Genomic DNA, 23,496 nt, shown 5'->3' with positions numbered 1-23,496 from the left:
GAGGAAACACGTTTGGCTGGGAAGTACATACCATCCTAGTATCAGTTTGTAGAAAACGGCAGACACAGCATCATTTAAATGGTTTTATTGAAACCTCATCAGCACCACAACAGAGCAAATACTATGTTTCAATTCCCATTCTCTCCTACACAACCTGGAACCTCCAGTAGGTTGTGAGTTTACTGAACCAAGGGATGAAATCATTTTTTCAATGCCCTAATTTAGAAAATTCAAGAATGCTGAACTGTAGAAGCCGCCCTTCCCCTTGAAAGAAAAGATCACACTCAAACACTTCTTGGTTTCCAAAGTTTATTAAAAATCAAAGAATAGAAAAACTTTACATAAAAATATGTCAATTTAGCTTCCACATTGTTGTCCACACACAAAAAAAATCGAAACATGATTTCTTCTCGTTAAACCTGTAGCGCGTGACCACAGTGGTAGCCAGGCCAATTCATTCCGCTCACCATGACGCGGGTGGAGCGCGGCGCCTGTGCCTGTGAATCGAGCTTGGAAATGGGCACCCGCGGGACACTCGCCGCCGTCCCCGCAGTGGTGTCCTTGATGTAGTGTAACAGTCAATATTGCTAATGCGTAAAGATTAGTACAGGCCTACATATCAATTTTTATAAATATTTCTTTATCAATAGGTTCACAATTTAAATATCTTTAAATATTTTTGATAGCTTTCAGTCATTAAGAACTGCAGACAAAATGTGCTACTCTATTCTGGAATGCCTCCTAGAGAACCTGCAGTCGCAGCTGGCAGCTCTCAATGATAATGTGGGCCAGTCCTGCTAAAAAAAATAAAATAAAATAAAAAATAAACAGACCATAGACAGTTTAAAGCTTGCCCTTGCTGGGTGTCCATCACATTCAGATATCCTCTACACATCTATCTAGTGTCATGGTAACAAGTGTCTCCTCTCGGCGTTCTCCACTAGTGGACTTCAAAGGCCGACCTCCCTGTAGTGCTCAGCAGGGCAACGCCCCATCTTACAAATGGGAAGTCAGATGACCTGTGAGGTGCAGTTCACTCCCAGGACAACTGTAGTGCTCCAAAAACTCAGGGTTAGACAGGATGGATATATTCTTGTCAAAAAAAGGTAACAAAGACAGTGGTTGTCATGGCAGAATACACTTGCATAGTATACCTGTATGCTTCTCAGGCTGGGCGCCAGCAGTTCCCTGGCCCCAGCACTGGGCTGTGCTCTCCTGCAATACATTAGGAATACTCCCTACGGCGCACCGAGCAGCTCAAGTACTTCTCGTGTATTTGCTCTTAACAGAACGAATGCATACTGCTACAGAGATTCCTCAATGGAATCAACATAATTCCTTTCTCCACATTCCTAAAACTGGGCACCATTGTCCGCAATGATATTCACCAGACCCATCATTACAGGCTATGTTACTAAAACTGACTGAAGCATGTAGAAGTTCACATTTTTTTTTAAAGATTTTATAATGTGACAACCTCTTCTCCCCTTAGAAAGTTAGACTTCTGGCACTTTAAATGCTGGATTTGTTGTCTAGTTTAAAAGAACCAAAAACCAAAACATTAAAACTCCATGGTCAGAGCGAGACGACAGACAGGCCGGACAGCAGAGTCGGCAGGCAGCTGGTCAGAAGACTTGGGGGCCGCGCCCCTTCAGAAAACTGTGGGGGCGACCTGGCTCCTTCACGCACCGAGGGGCTCCCCTCCGACCCAAGAGCAAACATGAAAACGAGCCCGAGCCCCTCACTCGCGGCGCTGGCAGCAGTGCTCATCAGACAACCAGCCGACTCCATGAACCCAACTTAGAAAATGCAACTTGGGAAAGGACCTAAGCTTGTTTAAAAAAATTCCCTCTTCCCTTAAATATAACTTACATGAAAATATGAAATTAAATAAAAAATATTTGAGTTATTGCACAAATCATAAGTTTTCAATATTTACATAGAAAAACAGTTCTGAAGTCTGAAACAAAATGTGAGGGCAGTAAAACAATGGCGACCTCCCATCCTGTCCACCAAGGAAGAACCGAGTATGGGGTTGATCTCTGTGGCTCTGACAAACGTAAAATGAAAACACCCAACCTCAAAGGAACAGACACGGCTACTGAGAAACAAACGCCAAAGCCGACTTCACCCCCTGCAGCTCCAGGTCCAGACCAGCCTCTGGAAGGATCCTGGGAAGGCAGAAAACAGCGTCCACGTTGAATAAGGCTTCACAGATGAGCACAAGGAGCTGTTCTTTAAGATGGACGTGACCACCACACAAGGAACATGCAGAGTGATCAGCGGCGGGCGTTTGAGGGGCCCGGCTGATGTGCTAGATGCTGGTCTCAGTTCCTGCCGGGCGGGCGCCGAGGCCACCCGGGTCAGTCTCGGAAGGGTGGGGGCCAGGAGGTGCCGCCAGGAGCTATTATCTGCTGAGACTGACGGGCAGGCTGTCCCTCGTGTGAGTGTGTTTTTTCCTCCTCCAGCCGGTACGGTTATACTGATGGTGTCCCCGGTTGCCCACTGGGGGCCGCACACCTCCACTGCCCACGGAGCTGTAGCTGCCACCTTGGCTGTGGTTGTGAGAGCCCTTCATGGCCAGCTTCATGCCACTGTGCTGCTAAAGAGATAAAGAGAGACGGCAATGATGGACGGTGTTATTTCAGAGGGTGTTCAAAATAATTTTTGGAGTTACATGTATAAATGTAACTACTCCTTAACTATTAAGGAGTTGAAATTACATTCAGCCCTTTGAAGGCAACCACGAGGCTGATGTGCCCCCGGTGAAAATGAATTTGACGCCCCTGCCTAATGTGTGGGATCTGGGCTTAGATTAGCCACAGGAAAATGGGAAAACACATTTGCAGGGACCCCAGGACCTAGAAAGCACATGAACTTCAGGCCCTGGCAGACCACCTGGCCCTCTGCAGGGAGCCCGGGCAAAGCCCCAGGGAGGGAGTGACACTGTGGGGACGCAAACACTGCAAGGGGCCGCACCAAAGTTTTTCCTGATTGTTTGCTTCTTGAAAACCAAAGTTGTTAGCACATAAATTAATAAACAGAAAAACAAAATAATCATTACTCCAAACCTTATTGCAAACTTCAGTATTATGCTAACAAGTTCAACAGAGAAATTAAGAGGAATATATAATGAGAGGAATTAAACTGTATCAAATTTTGAAATAATTTCTTACCTCTTTTAAAGTTTTGCAAGGGAAAGCATGAAGCTGAACCACCAGAAAACAAATTCCATTTTTGAAAGTCCGTGGAAGGCTCTCTTTGGAGAAGAAAGCACTGCCGATCACGAACCTGCTTTGGTAGGTGCCGGGGACCTAAGCTGGACGGGGGACCTACCTTATGATAGAGGTGAGGGCTAGAGAGCGGGTTGGGAGACGCGGACGGAATCGCCGGGGAAGACATGTGGTGCACAGCCTTCAGTGCTGGAGTTCCTTCAACACCAACTTGTCTACAAGGAACAGGGGCCACCCCCAGGGTCGGCGGAGGTATAGTAAACCTGGTCTGGGGACAGAACACCAGAGACGTCCATAAGGTACATATCCAGCACAGGCCAACCACCCCACTTCCAGGGCTGAGCACCAGAAGGCTGCCATTTGCAAAAAGGCTCATGAATCCGGTCTGTGTTTGACTAGAGCCTCCCAAGATTTTGTTACAAATCAGAAACATTTTATGTTCTAAAACAGCAATCACAACAGGAACCAAAGTCAGAAAGTTTCAATATTAAGGCCAAACAAGACCAAACAATTAAAAAAAAAAACTAAAGTCATCAGAGTAACTGTCCCTTGAATATCTGGACAAGCCCACAGCAGTGACAACCTGCAGATGGACACCGAGGCAAGGCGGTCCCTGCCTCTCCCGCAGTTTGTCTGCACACCATCCCGACACAGCACAGGACACGGGGCGAACCCCCGCCTCAGACCTTCGGAAACCACATTGTTCACACCTGCAGTCCTTTGCCCCACAGACCTCTGGAGAGCAATGGTGGCCCTCCTTGCACATCATCTACGCTGTTTTACAAATTGTAACCATGTTGCAGAGACTGGCTTTCCTTTTAAAATGAATTAATGTGATGGTTTTATACATATACATGAGGTCTGCCTAGAAGAAGTCCAGCCATTAATAATACAATGAGAATGTTTTGCACCACATCCATGTAACCTGGCAGCAAAGAGAGTGGACTGGAGTACGCATGTGTGAACAATGATGACTTCACTGCACTAATCAGTGGGGGCAGTAGATGCCATTGAGTGAGCATGTGCACTGTGTGGCAATCGTATTAAAAATGAATGAATGAGTAGAACAATATATCTGCATTAAATTCTGCATTAAGCTTGAACATTGCCCTGTGGAAACAATTCTTATGGTTCAGAAGGCCACAGCTATGGGCAACTGGTGATTGGCAGCTTCATCATGACAATGTGCCCATTCATGCATCACATCTCATGCAGAGTTTTTTGGCAAAACATCAAATTATCCAGGTGACTCAGCCTCACAGCCCAAATTTGGTGCCCTGTGACTTTTGTCTTTTCCCAGAACTAAAATCACCTTTGAAAAGGCAGAGGTTTCAGACTGTCAATGAGACTCAGCAAAATATGATGGGGCAGCTGATAGAGACTGGGAGAACTGTGTGAGGTCCCAAGGTGCCTACTTTGAAGGGGACTGAGGCTTCATTGTTCTGTGTACACTGTTTCTTGTATCTTCATTTCTATTTTTCGTAGTGTGTGGCTGGATACTTTCTGGACAGACCTTGTATATTCAATTGATATATAATTGGGAAGTAGGTACAAAATTTAATATTTTTGAAATGGTCTTTTAGACTTACAGTTTTGTCTAAATTTTAAAAAAAGAAGGCATTCTAATGGAAAAAGCCCTATAAATACTGCCTATGTGAAAAAATGTAATCAACTTGAAAAAATCCAAGTTTATATTAGACCACACAAGCATGTAAACACTGTGATTTGGAGGAGAAACAGGAACACAAGCCCACTTCAGCCGAGGGACAGCATCACAGCCCCTCTGTCCAACACAACCCCAGGATGATGGTCTCACACTGTGTAGCAGTGTGATCTGCAGAACGACAGTCAATCGGACCTTCTTGAAAGCCACCGCAGTGTTTAAGAACCGACACTGGCAACACTGCACGTGGTGGACGTGGACAACACTGTCTTTTAAAGAATGACAGGAATTACCCACTATTATATCCACAAAAGATGAGAATTTCCTAAAAGACAGAAATGTATCTTCCGAAGACTTTTCATGCTCTTTCCTACATCAAAGGTGTCAGCCACTACTACACAGTTCCTGACGGCTCTTCACAGGATGAGCACCAGCGGCCACGTACCCGAGTTTTAACTGTCGTGACCAGTGTTCCAGCAGCCACGTACCTGAGTGTTAGTTGTCATGACCAATGTTCTGGAAGTAGTGGACTGAGGTTTGCCACTCGGGATGGGCAAGGCGGTGGGCAAGCTGGCCAGCAGAGGAGTGGGCGCTTGCAGACTGAACTGGTAAACGCTGGGTGTCGTGCAGGGTGGCGTGTCGGAATCCTGCAAGAGGGAGGAACAGGGAGGGCTGTACGAGGAGGTGCGTGGCTTCTTAAAGTCGGGAAAGAAAGGCCTGCAGCACACTCACTGTGCAAAGCTGCTGGAATCCATCCACTACTGCTGCTCAACTACAGGCAGCCCAAAGCTGCTCACACATCCTTCATTTCAAACTGAAGAAAAGCGTAAAGGAAGCACAGAAGGGACACCTAGACTTAAATGTTTTATTCCAAATAAGTTTTTTAGAAACTATTCAAGAGGTACTGCAATTCTATTGTCAGTGGCATCAGTGTCCACAAGAGGCCACGTGGGCCACTGAGACTGGCACTCACAGCAGAGTGGGGGCCACGCGCACACTCGGGTGGTCTCACATACATACAGAGAGTGAGGAAAAGTCCCTGCTGTGGACGCTCTCCACAAACACAGACACACTCACAATGTCACTTCCAGAAAGCGAAGACACGGAAGATGCAGAGGAGCCCGAGGAGAGAAGCTGGGGGCTGGGCAGAGACAAGGTCAGGCGCTGGCTGTAGGGCGGCTCCGGGTCTCGGCACTGCGGCTGCTCCCCATCACATGTGCTTATTCGCTCTTTTATCTTAATTCTGTTGTCTGCGGAGAGAAAAACACAGCCCAGGTGAGTCCCCTTCAAGGAGCGCAGATGTAAGGGTCCTCTGGGACAGCCACGAGCCCCAGGTATGACTGAGCCTTGAAATGATGTTAATGAGACAGACAAATTGAATTTCTAATTTTATTTAATTTTTAAAATTATTTTGTTTCAGCTATTGGAAAACATTTAAATATATTTGAAACTTGCGTATGTAAATAGTTTTCAACTGCACATCTTATGAAATCTAATTTACAGATCAAGTGTTTCTGGTGGAAATTTAACATCCTAACTGCAATGTGCTGCAACAAGTATAAATACACACTGGATTTCAGATCTCATACAAATGGCAGCTGCAAAATACGACACCTGTCCAGAAAGTATCCAGCCACGTGCTACAAAAAGAGACATTCATTGAAGATGACACAGGAAACACTGTACATATAGGACAATGACACCTCCGTCCCCTTCAAAGTAGACACCTTGGGACCTCACACAGTTCTCCCAGTTGCTATTAGCTGCCCCATCGTATTCTGTTTAGTCTCATTGACAGTCTGAAACCTCTGCTTTTTCAAAGGTGATTTTAGTTCTGGGAAAAGCCAAAAGTTACAGAGTACCAAGTCTGGGATATAGGGGGGCTGAGTCACCTGGGTGATTTGATGTTTTACCAAAAACTCTGCATGAGATGTGATTCATGAGTGGGTGCATTGTTGTGATAAAGCGGCCAATCACCAGTTGCCCATAGCTGTGGCCTTCTGAACCATAAGAATTGTTTCCACGGAGGAATGTTCAAGCTAAATGCAGATATATTGCTCTGCTCAGTCATTCTGAATGTGACACCACACAGTACACACGCTCACTCAATGGCATCAACTGCCCCCACTGACTAGTACAGTGAGGTCATTATTGTTCACGTATGTGCATTCCCATCCACTCTCCTTGGCTGTCAGGTCATATGAATGTCGTGTAAACCATTCTCATTACATTAACAATGGCTGGACTTTTTCTGGACAGACCTCATATCTCAATGACTTTTTATACTGATTACATCTTGAAATGTTAATATTTTGTACACTAAATTGAATAAATCATATTATCAAAATTAATTTATTTCACCTGTTTATTTTCACATTTTTAAGGCGGTTACTAGAAACTTTAAAATTCCATGAGGCACACTTTATATTTCTACTAGATAGTGATGGCCTGAGTCTCATAGAAATACTAGAAATTTCTCTTAGTTTAAACAATTTCCCATGAAGGGACAAAGAGATACTCCTGTATGAGTAGTCAGGAGGTGAAGGATAACGCAAGGGAACAATCTCTCACCAAGGTCGGGTGCCGGGTGGACCTTGCTGCCCCACTTCTCCTTGATCCACCGCCGGTAGTCAATCACTTCCTGAGTTACTTTGACGATTCTTCCTAAAGTACTATAAAAAGACGAGGAGGGAAATCAACACAGTACAGCAGGACTGTGTAGCCCATGAACCCTCCCCAGTAGCTACTTTGTACTTTTAACAATGTATTGTTTGCTAAGTGAAATACAGAAAAAAGTTAAAATAATTTTACAAAACATGTATGACTTCTGATGTTCAAACCCAAACATACTTTGAGATCGCAGTATAGTAAAAGCAGATTCTTATGCAGAAGTCCTTGAACCTAAACTGATCTACAAAAACTGTTTAAATCAAGTGCCTACATAGGGAAGTCCACCCTCCCAACCAACATGATCATGGAGATCTGACATTCCCACTTCCCACTGCACATCAGGGACGGAGAGACAGAGCACCTACCGTGGGGTCCAAAGCACTGCCTGCAAACAGTGAGTGGATGGAGGCTGCAAAGCCATGGCAGCTCCACCGCCACCCTGCCAGGCCTCCTAACCAAGCTACTTGTTCTGCAACCTGCCCAGGAGCAGAGACGACAACACTGTTTCGACCACCACTCGCAGCGATCGCACCATTCTTCAGCCGCTCTGCCCTCGCCGCCTCTCTCTGTCCCTCAGTCCCACCACGTCCACCGCAACTGCATGAAGGCAGTCACTAGAAACTGAAATTCCATTTGGCACACACTATATTTCTTTTGGATAGCACTGGCCTAACTCTTACAGTTTTAAATTAAACTCTAACGGAAAAAAACTAGGTATTTTTCTTAGTTTGAACAATTTCCCATGAAGGAGCAAAGAGATACTCCTGCATGAGTGGTCAGGATAACGCAAGTGAAGGAACCTCTCACTAAAGTCAGGCACCAGGTAGACCCTGCCACCCCATTTCTGGGGTTAGAAATAAATGCTTCTCACTAGCAAGGAAAGTGTACACTGTAAGTGTCCCAGAACGCAGAATGATGTACCGCTGTGCCTAAGAGAAAAGGGATGGGGCCTGCGAACTCGAACACACATCCACATAGAGCTGACTATTCACATTTTGAAGACTGCCTTAAGAAAAAATGTCCTATTCCAAAGTTTTATATTTATTTTATTTTTTCATTGCTTTTAGAGGAAGGGAGAGAGGAAGTGGGGAGAGGGAGAGAAAGAGAGAAACACTGATGTGAGAGAGAAACATCAATTGGTTGCCTCCTGTACGCATCCCAACCAGGGATCAAACCCGCAACCTAGGTATGTGCCCTGACCGGGAAACAAACCCTCAACCTTTTGGTGTCCGGGATGATGCTGCAACCACCTCAGCCACACTGGTCAGGGCACGCTCTGTAAAGTTTTAAAAGCCAAGAATCACCTCCCCTAAACAAAATATTCTGAAAAAAGAAATGCTAACTCCTCAAATAAGAAATTTTCAACTCTTAACCTTGGAATATATCAAATATAGTCATCCTGAATTCCTAAAAGTTCTTCCTTTACTGATATTTTCAAGTTTTACTAAAATCTGATGGCACATCCATTAAACTTCATGACAGCAAATGACAGAGGCAAAGGGTGCCAGCTTTGCAGAGGCTAATGAGGGTACAATTACCATGCCCCTGGAGCCCAGAGGGGTGTTGATTGACTTCTGTTACCTTTCAGAATCTCTGTTTGGATAGGACCTCGCAAGTGGTGACACGGCATGACTCAGAACAATGTAGGCGTAGTCAAAAACCTGCTTCACCTGCATGGCCCCATAGGAGCTTCGGCCAACATCATTTCCTGAAACAGAAAGGCAGCTGTAAAACTCGACCGCACATTTGACCATCAAATGTTTCTGATTTTCTCATGTAAGTTATTCTGAAGTGGGCCCTCACCACTCAAACACGTCCAGACCCCAGCAGCAAAGCCGAATCGGGCAATTGCAAACACACCTTAGCTAATCGTCACACACCTCTTACAGTGTTCGCAGGCCAAGGGCCCTGATCTGCATCACCAGACCAGGGTCCACCCTCACGAAGAGAGATGTCATTCACCAAGATGGAGTGACAGTTTCCAAGAGTCAAGTAACTCCCCAGATGGCAAAAAAACCACAAGGAAGTCAAAGGCAGCACCCTAATCAGGCTGCCATAGTGCTGACTGGGAGCTCACTGCCACAGGCAGTGAACCTGAGCACACCACAGTTCAGTCAGCACCCATGGGACCTGCAGAGCAAACCCTCTACCTAGAACATTCCAGGTCTGAGCTCCAGGTTTGGGTAGCAAATCAAATGAAGCCGCCACTGAAGTCACCAAGCAAGCCACAGTTAAGGAGCTTAACTTTAATTTTAATTTACATGAAACTTCACAAGTTAATTTTTTTTAGAAGCAGTGTTCTAAGTACTAGAATGTTCTTTTCCAGATTTAATTATAATATAACCTAGTGATAGGGTGGGGTTTTGTTTTTCAAGTACATTCCAGCAAACACTGAAGACAACAGAAATGTCCCCAATTTAGCTTATTACCACAGATGACAGATAATGAAAACCTGTCATACTATGCTGCTGGGAAAACTGCTGCTGGAAAGGCATGGTATAAATCATGTCATTTACAAACAACAACAGAAAAGAATAGTCAGTATGTTGTCTTTGGAACAAAAATTAAGAAATATAGTTAATACCCCAAAAGCCATAAAACAAAAATCATTAAATGAGGATATTAAATATAGAGAGAAATAAAAATCCAGATGCAAATGACACACTGAGAAGAAAAGTACAGTATGTACAACACAAAAGGCTTCCCTGACACACACAGGTGTCACAGCACAGCAGACGAATGGACAAAGCACATGACTCAGACAAAAAGAAACGCAAAGGGGCAGTGTACCTGGAGCTGACATCTCCACCACCTTTTCTGTCACCTGTCCGTCACTGACTTTATCACCAACAGTAAGAACAGTGTCTCACCTAATAGATGCTCAATAAACATTTGTGGAATTGATAACAATGTGTTTAACCTCACTATCATTAAAGAAATGTAAATTATGTAAATTAAATTAAATTTATATTGCATGGTTTTATCAGCTTGGTGAAGACTTAAAAGACTGTCACCAAAGGTTGGGAATATGAGCACCCTGAAATAGGCTAAAAGGAGTAAAACCGGAAAACTGGAGACCTGCCCGGGGCTCTTCAGGGTGGCAATCCTGTTATGGAGCAGACCCTACACACATAAAACAGTGGTCTCAGATATACTTTTAAGTAAAAAACAAGCTGCCAATCTGCTTATTATCTGATGCCATTTATGAATTAATAAGGCTACAATAATGAATGTTAATACTGATTTAGAAAAAAATGGGAGAATACACACCAAAATGGGAGGGGATTATGGCATACTTCACTTTTCCGTTACATACCCCTGGGAGTTAAACAGTTTATGATGCATATGTAATAGTTTTATAATTAAAAAGTAAACTTTTTTCCTTTATTCTTACCATCTCCATTTTTCTGAGTGACTATAGAATATAAACAAAATTGCAACTCTGCAATAAGTAATTAGAAGCATTAACTAAGGAATTGCAAACTGTCACTATTAACTGTTGGGACAGTAGGAGTCTGCATCAGATCCAATGAACTGCCTTGGCTCGCAGGGCCCGAGGACACACCACCACCGGCACACCAGCACACCAGGGAAGGGATGCTCCCGCATCGCTCAGGGCAAGTACAGGGTGAGGTGCCCTTACCAGGCAGCAGGGGGTCCTCAATGCACAGCATCGATGGTCTGTACCCACTGGTCATGGCTTTCATGATCTCTTCTTTGGCAATATAGGCACCTCCTTCTTTTATTCTAATACCAGTTTTCAAGTAATTAAAATTTCTTCCATAGAGTTCAAAAAATTCTACAAGAAGCATTCCAAGGTTTTCATCAGCTCTCCGCGCATCAATTCTTGGATGCAACTGTAAAAGCAATGGATTGAAGTCATTTCTAAAGAAGACTGCGTGCGATGAAGTCTACTACCCAGCAGTCTCCTCCAGCACTCGCTCATGCCCCGTCACACGACGCTCAGAGCAGCTTCGGGGAGGCACTACCAGAGCTTGGAGAGTCATACTCAACAAAGAGCGTTCAAAAGAAATAAACCTTCTATCTGAATGTTTGTACTACACTTCAGTTCTCTGAAATTCATAATCCATACAGCAACTTCCTATAAAGAGACATCTGCTTAACCACAAGTTCCCAACTACTGATATGAAAGTGTGGCATCACCCAACTATTTAGTCAGGGACACTGACCTCTTTTCCCTTAGAATGTCAAAAAAATGGCAACAGCCAACACAACAGTAGCCGTCTGGTGTGAATGAATCAAAATTATACCTTTTTTTTGTCAAATTGACCACAACTATATTTCTTGCAGTGCTGCAGAGTTTTAGGAATTAGTTAATGTTTGCCAGGAGATGGGAAAGCCTGAAAATCATTGATCTAGATGGCAGAAGTAATTTTAAAGATTCTAATCTTAATTCCATTGTTCCAAAATACAATCAATAGGGGGCAGTATTAGATTGACAATATCACAGAAAACCAGAATGTGAAAGGATTTTAACCATGTATAAGAAATTAGTACTGTGTCATCATATTTATGGCAAAATGACATCCCTGCTTGTCACAGAGACTGGCATCAGCCTGACTTGAGCATCACAATTTCTTTAAGTAGGCAATGGACTTCTTCCAAACCTAAATGTCTGTCTACTGATACCCTCCTGAGTCGCTGATTTAAGAGACTCGTATGTGAGCAACGCAGACCTGTGCTGCCTGTGAGGATAGCCATGAGTCACATGTGGCTATATATTTTTTAATAAATTAAGACAATTAATTAAAAACTCTGTCGGTCTTGCTAGCCACATTACAAGGGCTCAACAGGCATCTGTGGCCCTCTGGCCCATGGCTACCTTGCTGGATTGGACAGAGAACAGTGCCAGCTGCATTGAGTTACACTGGGCAGCACATGGAGGTCAAAGTCCTGATAGAAGTACAATTTACAGCACAGAGCTCCATAAGGAAATCCTAGAAGTATTTTTAGGGCTCAGGACTTTGACTTCTAGGGATTTGCGTGTTCCAAAAGCACGAATGTAGCATTCTTAGTTTTGTTTTATCTTACTCCCTTCCTTATTCCTTGCCTTTTAGTCAAAATCAAACACCTGAGAAATACCCAGGGCAAGGTTGGGTCTTCTTATCTCAATTAGCCATGAAATGAACTCAGGTGCTACAACAGTCACAGCTTTGAGGCAGAAGGGACAAAGCACGAAGGGATGTGGACATGACAATGGCAATCCCACCCCTGTTAGGCAAGGCTCCGGGGGTGACGGGAGCGCTGCGAGGATCCCATCGGGAAGTAGTTCAGCAGGAGGCACTTAGCCCAGAGCAGTAAAAGTGAATGGTAAATACTTCATATCAGGAATACATGAGGAAGTAAGTGAAGCGAAGGTTGTGTTTAATTCAAAATCATGTCCAAAAACCAGGGAAGAATGGCTATAAGGGCAGCATCATGGAGGGGAGAGTAGAAAACAAGGCAACAAGATTAAAATTAAAACAAAAGGCATGGAAGGCCATCTTCACCATTCTTAAAGCATCTCTGCAAAGGCAGGCCAAGGAAGTCAAAATACTGAAAGCAGTGTACCAGGAGTTATGCTGACTACTAGCAGTATTCCTGATAAAGAGAAAATGACCAAATTCTGGACATAAAACCCTCACTAAGCCCAATCCCAAACACAAAATTAATAATAAACCTGGAGGAAAGTGTTGTGCAGCTAAAATATAGAGGGAAGATCTTGTAAAGAACAGAACCCTTCATTCAAAATAATATAAATAATACTTCAATTTACTTAAAGACTTTTATATTATGAGTATAGTTTATCAGTATATCACAGTATTTAACACTTAAGTAGGTTTTCTATTGACAAATTTTTCCCTGGTAATCAACAAAATAAGGGCAATATATAATTCAAGACAAAATACTGAAGTTCCATCAATTTGGAAAAAAAAAAGGCTCTTTTCAGGACTTTTTACCATATACGGTCTCAAACTTTTCTCTCTCTCTTTTTTTAGATTTTATTTTTAGAGGGGAAGGGAGGGAGAAAGAGAGGGGGAGAGACATCAATGTTTTCAAGAAATATATCAATCAATTGCTTCTCACATGCCCCCAACTGGGGACCTGGCCCACAACCTAGGCATGTGCCCTGACTGGGAATCGAACTGGCGACCTTTCAGTTCACAGGCTGGCACCCAATCCAATGCACCACACTATCCAGGGCTCAAACTTTTTTCTGAGACAGATGTTTCAGTATAGTCAAGCACCAAGAAAAATGGTTTCTTACTGTCTATTGAGGTAAGAAGGGTTTGTCTCTCAAGATATTAAAGTTTAGATTAATTAAGAGCTAGAAATCAATCTCTCCTAAACCAAAACAGAATAGTGAAGGGAGAGGAGGACTGCCAGGATCCACACAGCAACTGGTCAGAACACTGAGGAATAAGCTACTCCTACATGAGTCTCACTGTAAGTGTTTTGGAGAGAAAGCACACTCACCTGTAGAAAGCTAATGGCCATTAAAATTAGGCTGTATGAGCTAATTCCACCAGTAAAAACTTCATTCAGGTCCCTCTGCAGGAGGAACTGTTTCAGTACTAAAATCAAGTAAGGCAGCAATGAATATTTCTGTAAATTCCAAAAGAAAAACATTTACTGGTTAGTTCATGTACCTTTGAAAACTTCTTACAGAGCAATTTTACATGGTAGAAAAGAAAGTCTCCTCCATCCTCCTGCCCCTTAGAAACCTCTAGGCTAATCATCCTCAAACCAAAGGGCCTAAGAATAAGTTATATGAGGGACTCATTAAGATCCCACTGGGGAGCTCCTCCCTGCGTTATGAGGCGGGCTACTGTGCATGAAGAGAAACTCAGAGAATGAATGAACACATTCCTTCACACACATTCCCACAGCCTGCTTCATGCCAGGTGGAGGTCCATGCAGGCGAAGGGGTCAGGGGTGGTGGTGCAGCAGTGAGTGAAGGAAGGTACCAGGACTAGCACAAAAACCTTCAGCACTCAGAGGCACTCAAAGAAAAGCAAGAAGGGGTAGAGGGGGGACAGCTCACAAGGTAGGGGACAATAATAGGGTGAGTGGCCAGTCCTCCTGTGGGGAAAGCAGGGTGAGGATAACAAGGAAATGCAGACACTGGAGAAGGGGTGGGGGACAGCGGAAACGTCTGTTGTTTTCAAGTCTGCTGAGGTAGAAATGAGCCTTCAAACAGGACATGATGCAGAAAAAAGGGAAACGAAAGGAGCAATGTCCCTGAAACTGTGGGAAGAGGCAGTACCCAGACTACAGGTGCTGGGTGGCCTCTATCAAGGATGTCACCATTTCCACTGTAACAGGAGGAAAGACCATCTGTTTAACTGGTCAGCGTCCAAAATCGGTCCCCTCGATAAACAAGTCTGCTCTGCCATCCTCAGGCTCAAGACTAGGTAAGTAAATCTAAAGTGTGTCATGATGCATTCACCGTCCAGTGGGCCCTGGACTCCCTTGCAAATCGGACATGTGGAGCCGCAAGGACAGTCATTGTGTAATAACCAGAAAGAACATTTCACAGAGCTCTCTAAAAGAACACTCAACTTTATGAAATGGTTAGCCAAGGAAAGTAAATCAGAAGAACAGCTAAGTAGTTTCAAAGTTATTATTCAATATCCTTTCCCTAGAATAATATTGTAGGATAAGTAATTCAACTGCACAGTCTCTATTATAATTGACAGTTTAAAGTTTTTAACATTTATAGGAGAAACAATACCCAACATTAACATCTTAAGTCCCTGATTTTTTTATTGTGCTAACTTGCTGAGAGCAGCACCTTCATATAATTCTTGATGAACTCCGCTGCCCGGACCCCAGTCTCCATGTTGAAGCTGATGTCGACTTTAACCTCAGTCTCCTGGTCTGTGAGTTTTATTATTGGTACCTGCAAAAATTTAATTTGAAAAATCGTGCTTCAATACGCAGCAGTCTCCATGATCAGGCATCAAAATGTTTCCAAAGATGTACAGAGATGCTTTGGAAATGTTATTCACACAGTGGGCTTGGGGATTAAAGAAAAGGGACTCTGCCAGGGTTAATCTCGTTAGTCCCTGGAACCCAAGGCTTCCACCCTTAGTCCCACCCACAGCTCTGCCCAGCCTTGCTGGCATGACTCAGCACCTTGCCAGTGACTGAGCATCAATCACAGACACCATATGCGTCTGCCAAGGGCGTGGGGGCAAAGGGGAACAGGTGCCTGGGGGAAGGAGGAAGAGGGGTGAAGGCCCAGACTGCACACGCCTGCCTACCATGAGAAGAGGCCAACTAAGTCCTGGCTCCACCACGAGTGCCTGGTGGTGGGGAAGAACTCCTGTGCCCCAAAATGTGCTTGCTAGAATTTCTGAAAACATCCAAACTAACTTCAAAGCTATTTTTAAAATTATAATCTGTACTGATGTTGCTTCTCTAAACAATTTTACTTTGGGTTTCAATCTCTAAAACAAACTAAAAAAAATTTTTCCCTAAAAATCAGAGAATGAAAGGCCATTTTGGAAATACTCATCAACTGAAATTATCAACAAAAGGCACTCAAAACTGGCCTCATCAAAGATGCCCAAGCAACTATTCAGATCTCCTCCCCCGCCAAAAATTGTGTTTTTCCCGAAGAAAAGTTAATGTCTTGTTCATTCAGCCTCTAAGGAATAAAAAGGAAGTTCCCTTCACCAAAACAATTGGGGTCTAGTTAAAGGTTTAAAATGTCTAGAAGTCAGTACAGAAACACTTTTCAGCACACAGTCTGATCTAAAATGCTCACCTGGGACCCACCGCCCAGGACACCCCAGTGAAAGTGGACCTCTGGCTACACAGGAAAAGATATGGCTGTTGAACCCACCCTGGGCTAATTACCTAACCTCTCTGTGCCTCAGTTTCCTCACCTGTAAAGTGAATGGTAAGTTTCTGCCAATAAGACTAGCTTGGAGGATTAGCTGCGATAATACCTGTGAGTGGCTTTAAAACTGACTAAAACTAATCCATGGCGCGAGAAGGCAGGGGAGCAAACGGTTCCACTACACGAACAAGAGAAAGCTCCCATCTTAATTTCTGACAATTTTCTTACAACTAAAAAAAGTTACTCTGGCTTCATATAGGTTGAAACAAAACTTAAAAACCAAATGTTAACCTATAGTACAGGTGAGCTAACAACTATCACACAACAGGCAAGTAACTTACAGTTCCTGCACTGTCTCTAATCTTGGACTAAAGGAACCTTGACCAGTACACTGCAAAATCAGTCTCATTTTCCAACTTCTCCCCAATAAGATGTTTTTCATAAATCTATATTTTTAGAACAGTGAAAGGAACAGATAAGTTTTTCTTTCTGAAGTCTAACTTGGCAAATAGTAATCTTTTTCAAGGCCATAAAAGCCATGGTTTAGTCATTCAGTTACAGACTCCAGAAAGGGCAGCAACTGCACACGTCTCATTTCAGCTACTAACATCCCTTCCTTACACGCCCTAACAGGCCCACAGCAACTGCTCCAGTGCCGAGAACGGCGGGATGCTCTCCCAGCTTGCGATTCGACTGTCATCGAACATGGTGATCCCAACTACGGGAAAACAACGCCGAAGCACATTTATACCGGAAACAGAGAAGTCTCCAGAAACGTAACCACGACCTGCGGCGGACAACCTCAGTGAATCACACAGGCATCAGGGCAGGCCCACACTTACTGTAGCTTTGTCCAGGACTTTGATGGAGCCCGGCTCGGCCACGTTGTGCTTCCTCAGGGCCTGCTCCAACAGCTGGAGAGGAGGACGCTCCCATTTTCCAAAGACCACTAAGTCAATGTCACTGGACAAAAGAAAAGTGGCTGTGAGCTGCTCACCTCGCTACTCAGGAACACAGGCATCTGGGGTGGGCTGGTGCCAGGGTGCACATGATCCCACCTCCTTCAAGGGCCACAGGTAACCTCATTACACATATCCCTCTCAGGGAGAGGAAACGCAGCTTGCAAAGTATTTATAACATAAAGACTGGAAGCAAAAAAGCTGACAGTCTCCCAACATTACTATGTGATAAGGGACTGAAATAAAGTGCCTGCCCCTCCTGAGGTTTCTGTGTCCTTACTTCTGTGCTGTCTACACTGGATCACTCTGCTGACCCGGGAATCCTGGACACCTCGAACCTGTTCAGTTCCACACCGGCCCTGCCAACGCCAACCCTGAGATTGTAGCCTGAGATTATAGCCTTTTTAGTCTCCAAATGCTAACAATGAATTAACAACAACAAAAAAACAGACTTTTAATGAAACAATGTACATAAAATTGATTTGGATATTAAAAGAGTCCTTGCTAGGGGAAACACTGGAGAATGACTTTAGAATGCAAACTTGTTTGACATTTCTCTATCAAATAAAAATCCTAACAAAGTACTGTTTAATTAGAATTTTGCTTGAATCTTCATTAAAATAAAAGATCAATTTTTCAAAACGTATCCAAAAATATCAGCAGAATGTTTTCTACAGCATTTTCCCCTCAGGCCTCTTACTCATCTTCTTTATGTCTCTCGTGTCCAGCACTTTTGTACCCCATCAAATTAAGTACAAGAGGGAAAATACAAAGCAAAGCAATCAATTATCATAATAGTAAATTAAATTTTATTTTCTGCAATTTCCCCTCCATGTTCCATAGTCTTTTCCTTCAGCTCATACTTCTAGCCTTAGATTTGAATACAAGGAACCTACTCTGAGCCCTGAATACAGATAGAGACACCACCATCCCCCATCCCCATAAACACAAATACAACAGGCACTCACCTCGTTGGAAGATAGAGACCAGTACTAAAGCTGCCAAATATCTGGACCTGAAAGAGAATGGCTGTCTTAAAACAGGTGGCAATCCAGTCACCCTGCCACCGCTTCTCACTGCAAGGAAGGCCTCCCTCCCACTCCTGGGGAAAGTTAAAACTGCCCTGCACATCAGGGGACACAAAAACAACCCAACGAGATCTCCTTCACCTTTAAATTGTAGACCTGTCCTGAGAAGGAATTTTTAAAAACTCAAAATTAAGAGGCAAAACAATTATTGGCCTCACTCACACCTGCCCAAGCCAAGGACTTTTTGGAACTTGGTTCAACCCTTCCAACAATTTTCAAACCCAAAGCTAGGACACAGAGGCGGGGGACTCTCCCAGGGCACTGGAGTTTAAAGCCTAGGATGTAAGTCCCTTTAAAAGAGGAGGGGAACTGAGTTACCGCCTGGCTCACTGGGGGCACACGTGCCCTTCAGCAGCTCAGCTCATCCCCATCACTGGTAGGTCAGCAGTAACAGTCACTGGTCACCACTAGGGCAGGCTGGCTGATTAGGACAGGAGACTGTGGGCGGGCCGTCCTATCTCGGTCAAAGGACATGTTCAGTGCCTGCACCAAGCACAGAAATGCCAGTGGCTCCCTCACCTCAATGGACACTCATTCATTTACTGTACAGGTGGTATATGAGGAAATACTTTGTTTACACAAAAATTAACTTACACTATGATGAGTGGTGAGGGGAGGGGAAACATTTCTAAACTTAAGGTAAATTTAAAAGAAAAATAATCACACTACTCCAAAAACCCTTCCACAAAACCCATGGTCCTTCCTCACACTTGAATGTGTCAGGAGGGCGAGTCAGACACAGACCCCCGCCCCACCCCAAGGGGTCTGACTCAGCAGGCGCATTGTCAGCCAACTCCCAGCTGAGGTGCTGCTGCTTGGCCCAGGACCACACCTGGAGAATCCCTGCCTTGGGCCCATGAGGAGACACAGGTCTGCACAGACACGACAGACACATTACAGTCTCAGGTGCTCATGTATGTGCAAGTGCAAAGACTATACTCACATCAGCCGTTGGCCAAAGATCTTTAACCACAGTTTCAATCCGCTTCACCACCTCTCTCCTCATGGCTGCTTCTTCAGGACAAGGGGACATGAAGTTATAAAAGTCAATGATTTCCTCATGAAGTCTAGTGGACAAAAGAGAAAACACACTAGAGTTACAATGGAACTTAACCACACTTTTCACCCTTTCATTAAATCAGCATGACACTACAGTATACTTCTGGCCACTCACAACCCACTTTCTCTTCTCTTCTGAAAGTACATAATGAACACTCTGTGATGGACCAATTAATTACACAGTTGTTTGGCACCACAGATTAACACAAGTGAACTCTGTTAAGACCACCTACCAAAACTTTTGATTGGCATTTTAAGAATTATCCAAAAGAATCCTTTCAGTGACCTTACATTGAGAAACGGAGAATTTCACCCATGAAAAGTAGAAGACAATTCCAGCTGATGTGTCACAGTAAAGCACGTCACCCCAGGCATGTCACCCCAACTCTGATGTGCTCTGAGCTGTGGGCACCTCTGGTGCCCACGCTAAGCATGGATGGTCTGAGACTGGCGAGGCAGGGACACGCGAGACAAGAAAGACAGGCGTGCTCAGCAAGCCTGAGAGTTGAGTCTCAGCAGTCAGGCTCTGCCCACCCTCCCACCCACTGACGACCTGCTGGATCTGGTGCCCAGTGCCTCCCAGCCTTGATACACAGAGACCCTGTCCCTGGAGGCAGAGAAGCCCCATTTAACTCAGCACTCGTGTGTCCTCTCCTTACACTCAGACACAAGAATGTCAACAACCAAACACACGTGGCAGGTATGGCCCCTCCCTCCCTTCCCCAACGGAAGTTTTCAACAGAGAGGAGTGAGCTCCAAAAAGCCACCTTACAACACCTCACCTCTGCCTCAAAAGTCACTCTGTCACTCTCAGCCCCATGGACACAAAGCCAGCCCTGTGGGGGTGGCAATGACTTGTGGAGTTAAGTTTCAGGGCCAACGACCTGCTCCACAGAGTCCTTCTGGGGGGAGGAAAGACAGTCATCCTCCATTTCTTTCAGAGATTAATTAAAGGGAGGGGAATGAGCCAATCCTAGAAGTTGTGACAAATCAAATTCACCGGCTTCCAACTTCATTTAGAAAAGCAAATAAAAGATGAAAGAAAAGTAGCTCAATAATAATATTATAATAATAGTGTTACCTCAATAGCTAGCAAAATAGCCTACATAACAGCAGGCAACACTTCTTAACAATATTTCTTTAATATCAAGTTAAGAAGGTAAGGAGCATCATGCTATCTTATGTATTATATGGGGCTCTTGTTCAAGTCTGACTTCAATTTTCTTACCTGATATACTGCCTCCCCCCACCCCCAAAATTCACTTGCAGTGACCATCCTGACATTATCAGCAGGTCTAAAGGCTACTCAAGGCCACTGAAAGCACAGAGAGGACTCCAGCAGGAAATCAATCCTCAACACTCTTGTTTATGGTGTATCTGCAGTCGCAGGCCATCACTGAAACCTAATTTTGTTCACCGTGTTTAACAAAAACAAAAAACAAAAAACAAACAAACAAAAAAAGCCCTCACCCAAGCATGCTGCCAATTTAGCCAGCAAGGATCCAGTTTTTTAATAAATCCAGAAAAGTAGAGTTATTCAACACTAAAATGCAATGTGTTTTCCAAAACATCTAACTCCAAGATATTGAGGATAAACCCTCTATTATTTCAACAGTTACTGAACACCAACTACACACCAAGCATTTAACCATCTCTCTTCCAGCAGTTCAGCAGACATGTTAAAGTAGGAGGTGTCACCTAAAATTCCCAACATTTGGAAATGTCGTTAGTAGGTCTAGATGTATCTGGTTAGCAGGTTCATGCCCACACCAGCAAAGAGCCACAAGTGACTCCTCCCCTGTTGGCAGGACCTGGCTGTAGAGAGCAGTCTGGGGGGGGGGCGGTTCACTGGGCTCCCTGTGAGAACAGTCTGTGCTACGGACCCAGCTGTCACCCTGGGTGAAAAGTTAGCACACCTGAAGCACTAAGGGCACATGCTCTCCTGCACCTCTTAGTTCTGTCTGATAACAGGAGTACAGAAATTTAGAGACAAAAATTAAGACATGGGTCTAGAATAATTAAGATATGGGCCCAAAGTAATGGAAGAAGAACACTAAGGCCAGTGTGCTAAAATTCTCTCCACGTCCCACGAATGTAATACATTAAATCATCTTGTCAACAGGGCACTCCAATTTGCCAAATGTCACTGCAGATCTGCACTTGCAGAGTAGAACATCCTGTGAATGTTCTCTCAAGTTGTACACTTCTGCAATAACAACGTAAGACAGGCCCTCCTCAGCTTCCCGGGACCCTGGACGTACAGGACAGGGAAGGCGCGAAGGGAGCCAGTCTGCACTCTGCACAGACACGGCCCGATCTGTGCAGCACTGTCGGTTTTCTGGCGTCTGTTGACGGGCTCATGACATAAGAGGAGTCATCTAACACCACCCCCGATATTTTAGGAGAAATTAATGATGGGGTCTCAGCATGCTCACATTCCCAGAGCAGGAAGGTGCCAAGTGGGACACAGAGGCCTCCTGATGTCAGTGGCGTGTCCCACCAGTAATACACACTGACAATACACCCATCTGAAATATGGATTAACATGAATCTCAAAGCTAGCAACTGCTCCAACAAACACTACATGTAAGAGTATTTGGGCTCTGCCTTCTGGGAACAGAAGACACACTGCCCGGTAACTGGCTGGACCTGCAGGCTCTCACTGGCCAACCCCGCTGGCCCTACCTTGAGGCAAGCTGGGGCCTTGAAGGTATTGCGTGACTCTTGAAACCACCGAAGACTGTGTGGCTCTGGACAGCGATGACACCTCCGGTACAGAAAGACAAAGGCAGGCCTAACAGCCATCATGACCTCTGGGCAGACTCGGGAGGCAGACAGCTGCCTCCTCCTGCTGGGGCTCTGGGCGGAACGCTCAAAGGAAAAAGGACCCACCACGGGTGAGAGGCAGGGGGATCAGGCAGTGAGGGAGGACTGCTGTGGGGCCCCAGAAGAACTGTGGAATTGAGCAATCAACAGAAGCCACAGGACAGGGGACGCAGTGCCCTCTTCCTGGCTAAGCCCAGCACTCCCTCTTCCCCCACCTCACTGCATTCTTCAGGGCCAAGTAAGTGGTGATGGACGGGAGTCTGTCTCCACCCAGGTAGGCAACCTACCAACCTCCGGAGAAAAAGGGGTCACCCGCCCAGTGCCTGGTATCCAGCACTGGAACAGTGTTTGTTTGTGGCAAGCATTCAATAAATATGTGTGGAATGAATCAAATCAAGTTTTGATAAATATTTTGCTATGACCTTGTCATTTAAATTTACATTCCCTATAAAATGACATCAGAAATTAACATTCCAAGAAATAGTATTTTACGCCTATAGTGGCTAACTTGATTTGTTAGGAGAACCTATTTAAACGGCCAACTGTCCTTTTAGAGATATGAACAGTGCTAAATAAAACACTTTGGATTACTTTATTCAATACTAACATTACAAGTAGTTTTCATCACTTTAAAAAACTGCGTATTTGGGCAAGAACAATACACTTTCACAATTGGGTGCTACCAGCCATGTGTCCAGCCACCAGCATCAGATACAACGCCGGTCATTTTATTAATCTATTACTTCCCATATTGAATATACCCATACACTCAATTTCCCAGTTTCACAGAATTACATCCATAAAAAGTTTTGATAATTTCTTCTCAAAAACAAAAATAAGGAAACTTATCCTTCTCACATGTCAAAATCTCAAAAGAATCTCACAGCTGACAAGGTATCTACATAAACACTACACTAAGTCACCTTACCCACAGACAATTTAGTCATCATTATCTCTGACAGCCCAGTATCAGTCCATGAGCATTCAGTCTGCCAATCTCCCAAGAGGCTTTCTAGGCTATGACCACCAAAGAAAAAATCTCTAAAAGGAATCACAGAGAGGGTATCTCAAAACCAGCAAGAAACTATGACCATCTCTCAGGAGGCCCTGGGACACTGTTCCAAGCCTACTCCAGGGGCAAAGTCTGCTG

General features: G+C 44.4%; 1 protein-coding gene across 2 annotated transcripts in view; it reads right to left on the bottom strand.

The window, feature by feature from the left end:
- Positions 1-292: 292 nt before the first annotated feature.
- Positions 293-23,496, bottom strand: part of TENT4A (terminal nucleotidyltransferase 4A) — a 42,917-nt gene continuing 19,713 nt past the window's right edge. The window contains exons 2-13 of one of the 2 annotated variants that reach the window (XM_045848189.1): positions 19,405-19,528; positions 18,342-18,388; positions 17,257-17,377; positions 15,362-15,469; positions 14,044-14,172; positions 11,210-11,423; positions 9,148-9,274; positions 7,468-7,568; positions 5,974-6,146; positions 5,385-5,543; positions 3,337-3,501; positions 293-2,602 (exon numbers count right to left, since the gene is read on the bottom strand). In XM_045848189.1, coding sequence (XP_045704145.1) covers positions 2,408-2,602; positions 3,337-3,501; positions 5,385-5,543; positions 5,974-6,146; positions 7,468-7,568; positions 9,148-9,274; positions 11,210-11,423; positions 14,044-14,172; positions 15,362-15,469; positions 17,257-17,377; positions 18,342-18,388; positions 19,405-19,528 — 1,663 coding nt within the window. In that variant the 3' untranslated portion in view covers positions 293-2,407. The remainder of the gene's footprint in view (positions 2,603-3,336; positions 3,502-5,384; positions 5,544-5,973; positions 6,147-7,467; positions 7,569-9,147; positions 9,275-11,209; positions 11,424-14,043; positions 14,173-15,361; positions 15,470-17,256; positions 17,378-18,341; positions 18,389-19,404; positions 19,529-23,496) is intronic. The other variant, XM_045848190.1, reaches the window with a different exon arrangement.

This window comes from Phyllostomus hastatus, unplaced genomic scaffold, assembly GCF_019186645.2.
Source record: "Phyllostomus hastatus isolate PE091 unplaced genomic scaffold, TTU_PhHast_1.1 phas_contig_58, whole genome shotgun sequence".
NCBI lineage: Eukaryota > Metazoa > Chordata > Mammalia > Chiroptera > Phyllostomidae > Phyllostomus > Phyllostomus hastatus.
This window is presented reverse-complemented; position numbering and strand designations above follow the sequence as displayed.